The 13,357-nt window shown below is 36.7% G+C and overlaps 1 protein-coding gene across 1 annotated transcript in view; it reads right to left on the bottom strand.

Annotated features, from left to right (window-relative positions):
* Window positions 1-150: 150 nt before the first annotated feature.
* ARFGEF1 (ADP ribosylation factor guanine nucleotide exchange factor 1) overlaps window positions 151-13,357 on the bottom strand; it is a 177,963-nt gene continuing 164,756 nt past the window's right edge. The window contains exons 33-39 of the mRNA XM_029913311.1: window positions 13,174-13,246; window positions 10,161-10,290; window positions 5,222-5,361; window positions 4,552-4,720; window positions 3,736-3,874; window positions 2,521-2,638; window positions 151-1,584 (exon numbers count right to left, since the gene is read on the bottom strand). Coding sequence (XP_029769171.1) covers window positions 1,420-1,584; window positions 2,521-2,638; window positions 3,736-3,874; window positions 4,552-4,720; window positions 5,222-5,361; window positions 10,161-10,290; window positions 13,174-13,246 — 934 coding nt within the window. The 3' untranslated portion in view covers window positions 151-1,419. The remainder of the gene's footprint in view (window positions 1,585-2,520; window positions 2,639-3,735; window positions 3,875-4,551; window positions 4,721-5,221; window positions 5,362-10,160; window positions 10,291-13,173; window positions 13,247-13,357) is intronic.

Genomic DNA, 13,357 nt, shown 5'->3' on the forward strand with positions numbered 1-13,357 from the left:
GCTATGCTCCTGGCTGCATCCCCACTCCCACTCAGAGTGATCATATTATTTCTTAGAAGTTCAGTATATTTAGCTTCATTTGTTAAAAACAGAATGAAGAGCATGAAATGTCAAGGAAACAGTGAAACAAGTAGGTGCAGATTACACTGGTTTGATTGCACTGATGAAAGAATTCAAAAACTTTATTGACCTATAACCTGATTAGAATATGCCAGATGAGAACCAATATTGTACAGAAAGTTGTACAGAATTTTTACATAGAAAACTTTACATATCTGTACCATATACATTTTGTCCATCTGAAAAAATTTTCTACATCCACTGTAATACAGAATGCTTGACAATCTTGTCTTTAACCATCAGGGCACAATTCACAGTATGAATACATTTCCAATAAATTTAACCATCCCCAAACCATGCCAGATTTGTTACTTTAATATATTCAACATTAAATTCTGTACATAGAGTGAAATCTACATCAAACAAACAAAAAGTGACAGCAGACACAACCTAGACTGTTTGCAGTGATTCAAGTTCCAGTCCTTGAAGGATCATCATATTTCAATGGCTCTTTATATTTAAAAGCCCTAAAACAAGTATATTACAGGTAGTTATGTCAGTCGTGAGATTTTCTACCTCTGTTCTTGACAAAATTCAGCAACACTAACTTTTGGGCTACAACAAAACAAAAATCATAACTCAAAAAAATAAACCCAAACTTCTAGTGCATTTGGTAAACCATAAAATGTTATGGGTTTTTAGCAAATCAATAAGAAAATACAGAAACAAAACAATGCAGGAAGAACTGTATAGTGTTTAATAATTTATATTACAGACCTGCATCTTTGTACATTTTTCACAGAAGGATGATTACCAATATCTCAGACCGCCTGAGTGTGCAAAAAATTTTAAGAGTAAGAATATCAGACACAGTTGCTAAATACCTTTTACCATGAACAATAATTTTCCATTCTTTTTTCACTATAAACATTTTATCCTTCAAAATCCAGCTCTCCTGAGTTGTACTTCTGGCAGAAGTTCAAACCTTTACATATATAGTTCTTTGGGTACGTTTTAATTTCACACCCGCCATAAACATCTGTTGCTATACTGCTATCTAGGACAGTAAAGGATATCGTAGCCCATGCTGACAACAGGACCGTGCTAAAAACTGGCTCTATGCTCAACATGAGCCAGGAAAGAGAACCAATAGAGATAATCCATCAGAAAACTGAAAGGAACTGGAGAGTTGCAAGCCTGAATTACAGCGGTAAGTATCTGTACCATTAACCCTTAGATACATGTTGCCATACAAAGAAACCGTTTTTATGGCTATCCAGACAAAGCCTCAGCTACCAGGTCCTTTTAAATAGCCAAGGGATGTAATCTCGAAACAGAGCAATATTCAGTCAATGCTTGCTACTGCTTGTTTGTTCCAGGCTCCTGCTCTGGTGGTTGGGATATCTGAAAAACTACACCAATCCGCAGGAAAAACCTTCGCAGAACAGCTCGAAGTTCAGGAATTAGGTCAAACTGCATAATTTCACACAAGAGAGGGTAGTAGAATGAGGCATGAGCTTTGAACTGAGGGGGAAAAAAATAAAGTTATTCTATTATACATCAACCTTCACAAGCCTGTTCTTTAGAGTGTAGGATTTCAAATACTATGCATCAAGGTGAGACACAGACACAAAATGATGACAAATGTTAATGGAGTTCAAGTACAAACAATTTTATAATCGGGCTGCTGGACGAAGGCTCATTGTATGTGACGTATTTTGAGGTATCCTGCAGTGGCTATATACTGTATCTACACTTTTTGTTAAACTATTGCTCATTCTGAGAAAGAAGGGGTTTTTCCCTTTTCCACTTAAGATTTGTGCACCTTGTCAGCTAACATCTGCCGCATGGCATCAAATTTTACTAAACCCAAGAAAGTTTAGTGGAGTGTGGGGGCCGCGGAGGTCTCAGATGAAAGTACAATAATTACTTGCTGTACAATTGCTGAAACATTCTAATTTGTCCAGAAGATTCATTCCAGAATTCATTATTACACATAGCATAGGAGTATACAGGGACGGGGCGTTATGGGAAGAATTAGAAAAAGAACGTATTTATTAACCACTAATCCTTCCCTCATAGTAGCTGTTTGTGGGAAGCAACTTTTAAAGACCGTCCTCAAGGCAGACGTATCATGTCTTCATGTTATTTCATCACAGTATGCTCGTCCTCCCTGCCATCCTCATCCTCCTCTCTAGTGTCTGTCATCATCCCTCATGTACTGTCTCAAATTAGACAGCAAGTTCCTAAGGGCAGGACATTTTCTCAATTGTCTGTAAAGCAGCACGAACATTTAAAGGTCTATAACTACAAAGCCAATATATCATCTTAGTACTTTTTTGGCTTCATGTTTTCAAAGTTTTTTGAGCATACCAGTGTTCACATAATAAAACTTGGAACCAGTTCTTATTTGCAGTACTGCTTATTTTATTTTAAAATATCTTTTATGCAAATACTTACCCTTTCATCACTTATCTTGAGGACCTTAGTCAAGAATAAGAGTAGTAGATTAGTCCAGGCTTCCCGGTGACTTTCTGATGTAAGAGTAAGGAAGTAACTTAGAGCTTCACTGCAGACACTATAGAGAACATCAAATTACAGAAGGTAACAAAGTGTTTGCAAATGCTATTGTAACCATAATCAATACTGAACGAGACCCTGGCCAGAATAGCACCATTTTGGGAAAGGGAGTGTAAGCCTCATTTGCCAAAATAAAGGAGAAGTGCCCTAAAAAAATGTAAGTAGGGGAGAGAATCTCAACCCCCATCCCTGTTGTAGTTTTGCACAACTGGTACTTTTACCAGTCCTAGGACTGTAATATCAGGGATGCTGCCGATCAGGATTGAACTGGCCTGGCAAAGTAAGGTGCCTACCCCAGCCAGTGCTATCATGCTCAGGCCTATCATATTTTCTTCAAATATATTACACAAAACAGTAGTAGCAGGCTCTCTCAGAGGTGTTAGAAAATTATAGAAGTAGAAAGATACTTAAAGTCCTTCTATATTTCATATAATTTCTGGATGTGATAACAAACCTCACACAGATTTATCAGTCTTTCAGAGTCACTATATAGTCTGTAAATCTGAGTGCGATCACCACTGTATTTAAGTCCTATATTGTTCAGTCACTTGAAAGGGTTTTGTAGATTAAAATTTTTCTTCCAACAAATATGAGAGTTCAGAATAATTAATAACCAATACCCCCAAGAGGCACTGTGTGTCAGTAGGTTCCTGAAGCTCAGTGGCACCTGGGTCATTTCCTACAAGTGAGAGTATGTAGTGAATTCTCAAAGAAAAATGGTGTCTATTCTCAGATTCATGTTAAAGAAGGACAGGAGGTCAACTTTTCACAAACAACAGCAACAAAAACTTTAGGAGCAAAGGAAATTCCCCGCCACACCCCCACATGGAACATACCAGGGGTAAGGCTGACACCACCCTATGTTCTGCCACTTTTGCAAGGTTTTATGGACAGGGCAGGGAGAGAGCGGAGAAGATCAGAAGAATTGCACTCGTCTACACCACATCAGGTGTTTCAGCTGTAACTTTCATTGTACTATTTCCTTTTCAACACTATATAAACGTTAACAACTGTACATATAGCAAATCAGAGCACATTAATGTGTTTCATGTTTAAATATATATTTTAATGTTACAGCTATTGCAATGATCTTACTTCAGTAGTCTTTGCTGGACTTCATCCCATGCACCGGTGCGGCTTTCATCCATGTACATGCGGAAAAGAATGCGCAACCCACAGGCCAGGCTACTAGTCTCCTGTTTCAAAAGATTGGGCTTTGATTTGCCTTTAAAACCTGGAGAAATGTAAGGAATACAATTAAATTTGTTACTTTCATCTTGAACTTTCCCTTTGTACTTTTATCTTTTAAAAATGCTTGTTTGCCAGTAAGTGGCCACTACAAATTACCCATTTATTTAGATCTTGTAGCAGGTAGCGCCATAGGGCAGTGCTGCTGTTTGGGGTCTCTGTCTACTACCATAATCATTTGCCAGCTGTTTGCGGCAGGCAGGAGGTGCGGGGAGGGAGTGGGAGGAGTTGATTTGTGGGGCCTGCCGGCAGGCAGGAGACACTGGGGGGGAAACTGGTTGGGGGGCTGCCGCTGGGTGCTCAGCACCCACCATTTTTCCTCCATGGGTGCTCCAACCCTGGAGCACCCACGGAGTCGGCACCTATGTTGCTAATGTTATAAACCAAAACTAAACTATCACACATTTTTATTTTATCTTTTTCCTTTTCTGAAAGGAAAGTTTCTTTTAAAGGAAAAGAAATGTCAGATATTTAAGTAACCAACCAGAAAAGAATCTCCATTGAGCTCTATGACTAATATACCTATAGCTAAGGCTAATTCACTATGCGGGTGACTCCCTAAGGTGATATAGCAAGGGAATCAGCTCAAAACACGCAACTGATTCGGTTCAAAACACAGTAACATTGTTTTCTCAAATATTTTTCTAAATGGAGGTGACCCACCTGCTTTCCAGAGAGCAGTTCTTTGTTCATTGTTTGAATTAAAAGCTTTAGCAAATCTGTGAGATTCCAGTAAACAGTCCAGCAGTTTGAAAAGCTGTTGCGATGTTAGAAAACGATACATTCCTTGATCTTGTGTGTCCACATGAACATCGAAGTCTACTGCATCTCTCTTTAAAAAACAGACTTAGAACAGTCAGACTCAGAACAGTACTGACTACTGATTGTTGGTCATGGCAGTGAAGCTTTGCGATATCAGTCATTAACAACCAATTATGCCAACTCAAGGGCAAAAGGCTGTTGACATTTTATTGTTCTATAATTTCTCTTTTAAAGACAGACACTATGAATTATGCCCCTTACCTTATTTCTAGCCATACACACACTTAAACTTAGATCTGGATAGAACAAACAAACAAGTAACAACACATACGAGGTAAGGAAATTTCATCACACACTAGTAATATCTAAATTTAAGCCTCCACAAAGTGGTCTGCCTCTGTGGGGGGAAGGCTGAATTAATGTAAGGTTTAACAGACACTTTGGTTGCTTTGTTGGAAATTATGTAATTGTTCTAAGAAACTATTAGTTGACTGAAGTCGCAAGAGCTTATGGAACTTAATCTACTAGTGAAAATCTTCCCAAAAGGCTAACACCAACCACTCAAACTTACTTGTGCTGCTGCTAGATTCTCTGCATCTTCTTTTTTGCTGGTTGCTGGGAAGAACACAATGTTGTCGATAGTCTGAATAAGCTCCAGTTGTACAACACATTTGATTAACAGAGCAGCAAACAACTTCTGTTCTGGAAATTCTTTAAAAAAATAAAAAATAAAAATAAATCAGCAAAATTACTTATTCTAGCAACTTTAACAGTTACTCAGGCAAAAAAGTAAAGTACAATTTAAATTTGTAAGTAAGTTATTTTAGTGAAGACTTTCAGGACAGACCTATACTTAAAAGAATGTAATTGCATGGATAGTTAAAAACCAAGCCTGAAATGTAAAAATTCATCCACTGATTTATCACCACACACACAAAAGTTTGTCAATATATTTTATAATGGGGAAGGGTTTTTTCCCCATCTTTTCAAACCTCTAAAATTGTTGAAGGGTTTTAGTTCAGTTTATAGGAGGCAGGTGTCCATCACCACAAAACTACCAACTAAGTTCTGGCAGTATTGGCAGAATAGCCAGAACTCAACAGGCAAAGTGATTGTCACTTATAAAAATGGACCCTTTCAGACTAGCATTAAGATACATTTGCCTTCTCTATACTGGAAAATACTCGCAAGTTAAATAGGGTGATTAGTCACTAATACATCAAGCATCTACACATACATTTGCAACCAAGGTTCTAGAGGCATGCTTTGTAACATTTGTTAGCTCTCCTCTGGACAGGAATGAAAATGTTTTGTTCTCAGCTACTGTTAGCTTATGTTACATCTCCCACAAAAAATTAAATTCAAGGAAAGAAAGATTAAGTTACTAATTTATAATCATTTTATAAGGAGTCAAACACTGTGTTTAAGAAATCTTGCTTTAAGTTACAAATTTACTAGCAACCTAAAGCAAGATTTTTAAACACAGGGTGAAATCCTGGCCCCATGGAAGCCAATGGGAGTTTTGCCATGGACTTCCAAGGAGCCAAAATTTCACCCAAGGTGTTTTTCTCCTTATAAAACTGTTGAATTCTTGCCCTCACCACAGAGAACTAAAAATCATATATCCATTAAATAATATCTTCAACACAGCGTATCTCAATCTTTTTGTGCTGGCGACCCTCTTTGGACTTAAAAAAAAATTGTGACCCCCCCCATGCTAAAACTTCAAAAAATGGTCACCCCTTACCTTAAATATCAATAAGTAAATTATGAATAATAAACTAATATTTCAAACCTATGCAAATATATAGAGTGATTAAAAATTAATCATGATTAATCGCACTGTTAAACAATAGAATACCATTTAAATATTCTGAATGTTTTCTACATTTTCAAATATATTGATTTCAATTACAACACAGAATACAAAGTGTACAGTGCTCACTTTAGATTTATTTTTATTACAAATATTTGCAATGTAAAAAACAAAAGAAATAGTATATTTCAATTCACGTAATACAAGTACTGTAGTGCAATCTCTTTATAATGAAAGTAGAACTTACAAATGTAGAATTATGTAAAAAAAATAACTGCATTCAAAAATAAAACAATGCAAAATTTTAGAACCTATGAGTCCACTGTGTCCTATTTCAGCCAATCGGTCAGACAAACAAGTATGATTACAATTTGCAGGTGATAATGCTGCCTATGTCTTGTTTACAATGCCACCTGAAAGTGAGAACAGGCATTCACATGGCACTGTTGTAGCCAGCATCGCAAGATATTTATGTGCCCGATGCGCTAAAAATTCATATGTCCCTTCATGCTTCAACCACCATTCCAGAGCACATGCGTCCATGCTGATGATGGGTTCTGTTTGATAACGATCCAAAGCAGAGCGGACCAACGCATGTTCATTTTCATCATCTGAGTCAGATGCCACCAGCAGAAGGCTGAGTTTCTTTTTTGGTGGTTCAGGTTCTGTAGTTTCTGCATTGGAGTGTTGCTCTTTTAAGACATCTGAAAGCGTGCTGTACGCCCCGTCCCTCTCAGATTTTGGAAGGCATTTCAGATTCTTAAACCCTGGGTCGGGTGCTGTAGCTATCCTTAGAAATCTCACATTAGTACCTTCTTTGTGTTTTGTCAAATCTGCTGTGAAAGTGTTCTTAAAACAAACACGTGCTGGGTCATCATCCAAGACTGCTATAACATGAAATATATGGCAGAATGTGGGTAAAACAGAACAGGCGACATACAATTCTCCCCCAAGGAGTTCAGTCACAAATTTAATTAATGCTTTTTTTCTTTAATGCGCATCATCAGCATGGAAGCACGTCCTCTGGAATGGTGGCCGAAGCATGGAGGGGCATATGAATGTTTAGCATATCTGGCATGTAAATACCTTGCAACACCGGCTACAAAAGTGCCATGCGAATGCCTGTTCTCACTTTCAGGTGACATTGTAAATAAGAAGCAGGCAGCAGTATCTCCCGTAAATGTAAACAAACTTGTTTATCTTAGCAATTGGCTGAACAAGAAGTAGGACTGAGTGGACTTATAGGCTCTAAAGTTTTACAGTTTTCTTGTTGAGTGCAGTTATGTAACAAAACAAAACAAAAATCTACATTTGTAAGTTACACTTTCTCAATAAAGAGATTGCCCTAGAGTACTGTATGAGGTGAATTGGAAAATACTGTTTCTTTTGTTTATCCTTTTTACAGTGCAAATATTTGTAATAAAAATAATAATATAAAGTGAGCACTGTACTTTTCATTCTGTGTTGTAATAGAAATCAATATATTTGAAAATGTAGAAAAACATCCAAAAATATTTAATAAATTTCTCGTATTCTATTGTTTAACAGTGCGATTAATCGCAATAATGTTTTTTAATCACAGTTAATTTTTTTTATTTAATTGCATGAGTTACCTGCGATTAACCGACAGCCCTAATATAGAGTAATTTGTTATTGTTATTCTTTGCAGCTAGCAAATATGTATGTGTGCTTTTCAGCGAGATCTTCTTGTGCAATGGATAAATGTTTAAAGAGAGCTCAAGTAAGTACTTTGCAGAATGAAGGCGTGAAGAAGGCAAAGTGCAGAAAATATGATTGCAGCTATTTAATGTGCAGTTTTATAGCAATCAAAAAATAAACCTCATTGTGTTGTGTGTAGTGAAGTGCTAAGTGCTGAAAGCAGGAAACCTTTGAAATTAAGTCAGCATTTGGAAAGTAAACATCTACAGTTAAAGAACAAGCCTCCTGAGTTCGTTAAAGAGAAAATGGAACAGCTTGAATAGCCAGCAACCACTGATGCCGAACACAAGGAATGTCAGTAAGAATGCTCTTCAAGTTTCATATCTCATGTCACTTTGTATTGCCCAAACATGTAAGGAACATACAATAGCTGAGAATCTCATACTTCTTGTGGCATTAGACATGGTTACAAGCATGCTCGGCCATGAAGAGGCAAATAAACAAAGCTATTCTTTTATGAAATGATACAGTTTCGAGGCATATTAATGAAATGGCTGATGACATTCATGAGCAGTTGAAAGAAAAGTTAAAATGGAATGAATTCCTAGCTGCTCAGTTTCATGAATCAACAGATGTTCCAGGATCAGCACAGTTCTTAGCTTTCCTTCGATACAATTCAGATGCTACTGTTGAGGAAAACATACTCTTCTGTAAAGTGCTGCCTAGCCACATGACTGGTGAATATCTATTTAACGTTTCTGCTGAAGCTACCAAATTATTTTGAAATCGATTGGAAAAAATGTATTGTTATATGCAGTGACGGTACCAAAGCAATGACTAGCAAGAACAGTGAGCTTGTTGCAAGATTAAGAACAATTATGCTGCATGCAATTTGGACCCATTGCTTCTTACATCGGCAAGCACTTGCTGCGAATGGAAAGCCTTCTGAGTTGCATTACTTGATGAGTCTGTAAAAGTTGTGAATTTCATAAAAAAGCCTATTTCTATCAGCTCGCCTGTTTGTGATGAAATGGGTGCACTTCATAAAAGTCTTCTCTTGCACAATGAAGTGAGGTAGCTCTTAGGGGGAAAGCGTTAAGCAGACTTTCTGAATTGCAAGCTGAAGTACTTATGATCCCACAGGATCAAGGGTCTCCTTTTGCTAAATCGTTCTGGGATCATTCATGGTTTCTTCAATTGGCTTACTCAGACATCTTCAATCATCTCAATGAGTTAAACATGAGTTTTCAAGGACAGCACAAAACCATAATTGTGTTGGGAGACAAAGCAAGAGCCTTTGAAAAGAAGCTTGGAGCCTGGTCTGCTCGGCTTCAGAGTGGAAACTTCGAGTCATTTCCTCTGTGTTGCAAGTTCATTAAATCAATTGCTGATGAAAAGAGTGTGGACATAAAACAATTAAAAAACATTATGATTGAACATATACTCGAACTTAAAAAGCAGCTCCAGGATTACTTCCCACCTGATGAGGAAGAACATGGCAAGAGGTGGATAATTAATTTGTTCAACAAAAGAGAAGTCGAGTCTGCCGAACTTGCAGGAAGCCTGCAAGATAAACTGATCAAGTTTTCATCTGACAAAACAGTTTCAGTGTTCATTTCTTTCAGAAGATGTTTGCATGTTTTGAATGGCTTAGAAGCATGAGTATCCCAAACTTGTAACTGAAACTTTGAAAGTTTTAATCCCGTATACAACACCACACTTATGTACATTGGGATTCTCATCAATGGTTTCTTCAATTCAACGCAACATAAAAAAATTATCTGGTACAAAACAAGCACAAGTGTCTCATTCAAGGACTTCGTAAGACTCTTAATTTGTAAAAAGTGAACTTATAGTTCGTTTCTGTGTAAAAATATACTTTGATCTGGCACACAAATGTTTTTTCGTACCTTTACTTGTGACCCTCCTAAACCCATCCTGAGGACCCCCCCCCGCAGGTTGAGAAACACTACTTTAACAGATACAAAATCCTCTGTTCTCAAGCATTCCTCTTTTTATTTAAAGAAAGACTTACTTGCTGTAGGTCTGGTTTTGCTGATCTCTTCACTTGCTGTGGACCCCACAATGGGCTGAATTTGGTGTCGATCTGAAGATCTTGGCTGGACAGTATCATGAATATCTACAGATTTCTGTGATATTGTATCCTGAAAATAAAATAAACAGTCGGTACATCAAATAAACTGAACAGAAGCTCACCAATGGGTCAACTTTCAATAAAATGTAACTGTAATTTACTGACAATAATTTTGAGGAGTTTTCTATTTCATTATTGTGATTATTTAAAAAATATAATATGCACTATAGCAGTTTTTTGGGAGAAGACCAATTCAAGTAATAAGGTTCACCAAGACAAGGATTGACAACTTCTCAAATACGTGCATGTAGAGCAAAGTAATATAATCAAATAACTAAGATAAAATATGTAACTATATGTTGAAATCAAGAGAATACTTTGCACTTACAATCATTTTTTACCATTTTCAAATACTTCACTGGACCATGTACTAGCATGTCAAGTAAAAGCTTAATTCACGTTTCACTGGATTAACTAAAATATATTAAGTGTAGTATAATTCTGAAACCTGGCATTGCTCTATACCTTCCTTCCAAGTGCTTTATTTACAAATTCTTAGCCCCACCCAGCGAAGCATCATTCTCCAATATATAAATGGGTGAAAATGAGGCATAGAGATGTAAGTGGCAGATCTTGGAATGCTTCAAATAGCAAGAATAAGAGAGCAGTATAACTGAACTTTAATCTTTATTTGCTTCAAGTCCCCTGAAGTCATGAATGATCACCTCATGATGTGTGGTGGGTATAAATCACAGAAGTCTACTGCAGCAAGATGTTGGCTTGGCAGATGGAAATATCAGGTAAATGCCCTATTAAATATTATTATTATTATTATTTGATAGCTAGCTGCTTCAGCAGATTTCTGTGCTATGTATATCAGGAATACTAAAAAAACAGGGGAGTCACAAGACAAGAGCTGACAAGATAAGATCTATGACTTGGGATGACCTGAAAGAGAAAAGCGGCTATATTATATGAATAGCTTCCTTATTCTTGCTGGGTTGAGTATTCTGCATACTAAATTGAAGAATTTTATTTTATTTTTTCACTATTTGTTGATCACCATTAAGACTACTCCCTGCCTTTCATTTTTAAGTACTCGTGGGAAGAGGTAGAAATATTAAATTATTTAATTTAATATAGAAATAAGAATATTCTATCATTAACTGCTGAAGTAGTTTATATAGATGTGTGATTATTATTCCTTTCAATAAGCAAATATTTCCAGTGTCTATTGTCCAGTAAATGCAATTTGAGACTATGATGATTTAAATCTAAGTATTCGACACTTATAAACAATTACAGCATACCAATAATAGTAACCAGGGTTGGGTATTCATCAAACAGTAGACAACTCCTCTCCTAATTTTAGATGAATGCATGTTTGATTTTATACTATTGTGTATAATACCCAGCACTGTTGCATTCAAAACACTTAAGGAACAATCTAAGACAAGAGGGCCATTCAGATGCAAAATAATGGGAGGCAAAGTACTCTACTGGTTATGGAGGAATGGGAGTCAGAACTTCTGGATTTCATTTCCCGTTTTTGCTGATGCCTCGCTCACTGCACGAAACTGGGCAAGTCACAACTACTGTCTCTCAGATTATGCATCTGAAAACGTGTATAATACTTCCTACCTACCTCACAGGAAAACCATGAAACAGCTTTATTTTAAAAAGTTGAGTAAACTTAACTGCTGATTGATCATGAAAATCCACAAACCCCAGCAAACCATACCACAGGATCTAAGGCTACGTCCTCACTGAAAAAGATACATTTTTTACATTGAGATAGCTAACTTGACATAAACACAAATTTTTTTTGCAATGAAGACAAAGCCTGAGACTCTGGGCTTTTTATAAAACATCACTGTGATGCTACTTTAATTTAAAAGGACAACAGCAGCTTTTTAGTTTATTCAAATGATCAAGGACTATCCAGTGCAATATTCAATTATTTACATATTGTATAACTTTCAGCTTTATTTCTAATAATTTCAAATGGAAGTTCAAAAATACTGCCATCATCTACCATTTTATATAGTGCTTTTCACGTTCAAAGCACTTCACGCACATCAGGATGTGGCAAGTACATCTAATAACACTGAATGAGAGTATTGGCTAGAGGTCTAATACAACCAGAAATGAAACAGTTCACATTTATGTTTTGCTATAACTAGACCCCTGAAGAGAAATGGAGGAAGTTCACATATTAGTGTTACTGTTCTGGACCTTGATCCTGCAATGGCATCCAGATAGATGGACCTTTTCACCCATGCAGAGACTTAGGCCCTCCATGTCCTATGAAGATTTACCCAAGTGCTTAATTTAAAAAGCATGAGCTGTTCCATTGAAATCAATGGGACTCAAGCTCTTAATCACATAAGTATGCAAATCCAAAGAAACAACAGCATGTCAGTTTACACCATCAAGGCTTTGAGACTAGATGGGCTACAAACTTTATTTATTTTTAAATGAAAGTTTATATTCTTATTATGAAACACAATCTGTGAGAAAACCCCCAAAAAATCACTGAAGTGCAACAATTTTCTGTGATTATGCACTATGGATTTTATTGTGCTAGCCTAGCTAAAAAGATAAATGCACTCTTATTTAAATTAAATCAAAACAATGTTATCGTCCAAGGAGCCTGGCCACCACTATCGATGGGGGTTATCAGGAATGTGCACATGTACTGGAATATAGCTTACCTACTCTGCACAACACAATGTATGAGCACTGCATAAACAGACTGAAAAACCACTATTTCTTGGCAACTGAATGGGTTTTTTTAAAATACATTATCTAGAAAAGCATTTCCAACCAAACCACATCAAAATTTGGATCTAAACAAAGCACGTTTTACTTGTTCCAAACAACAATGTATATTCAAGGGAAACCCGTGAGAGCTTTAAAAAAAAAAATTAAAACTCATTTTTATAAAACATACCAGCTGTTTCTCTCTCAAAGCAGATGGAGATACAGGGCCAGCCTCTCCACCTGTCGGTCGCCAAGTCAACAGCCTTGAAAAGACAAAGAGCACACACTCAGCAGTTTTGAAACACAAATCACACATTTAGATACTTACATACAAGACACACATTCGTATGCAATGGTTGCCCTGTGTCTAGTAT

The sequence above is a fragment of the Terrapene carolina genome, unplaced genomic scaffold (genome assembly GCF_002925995.2).
Source record: "Terrapene carolina triunguis isolate 2854851 unplaced genomic scaffold, T_m_triunguis-2.0 Scaffold58, whole genome shotgun sequence".
Lineage (NCBI taxonomy): Eukaryota > Metazoa > Chordata > Testudines > Emydidae > Terrapene > Terrapene triunguis.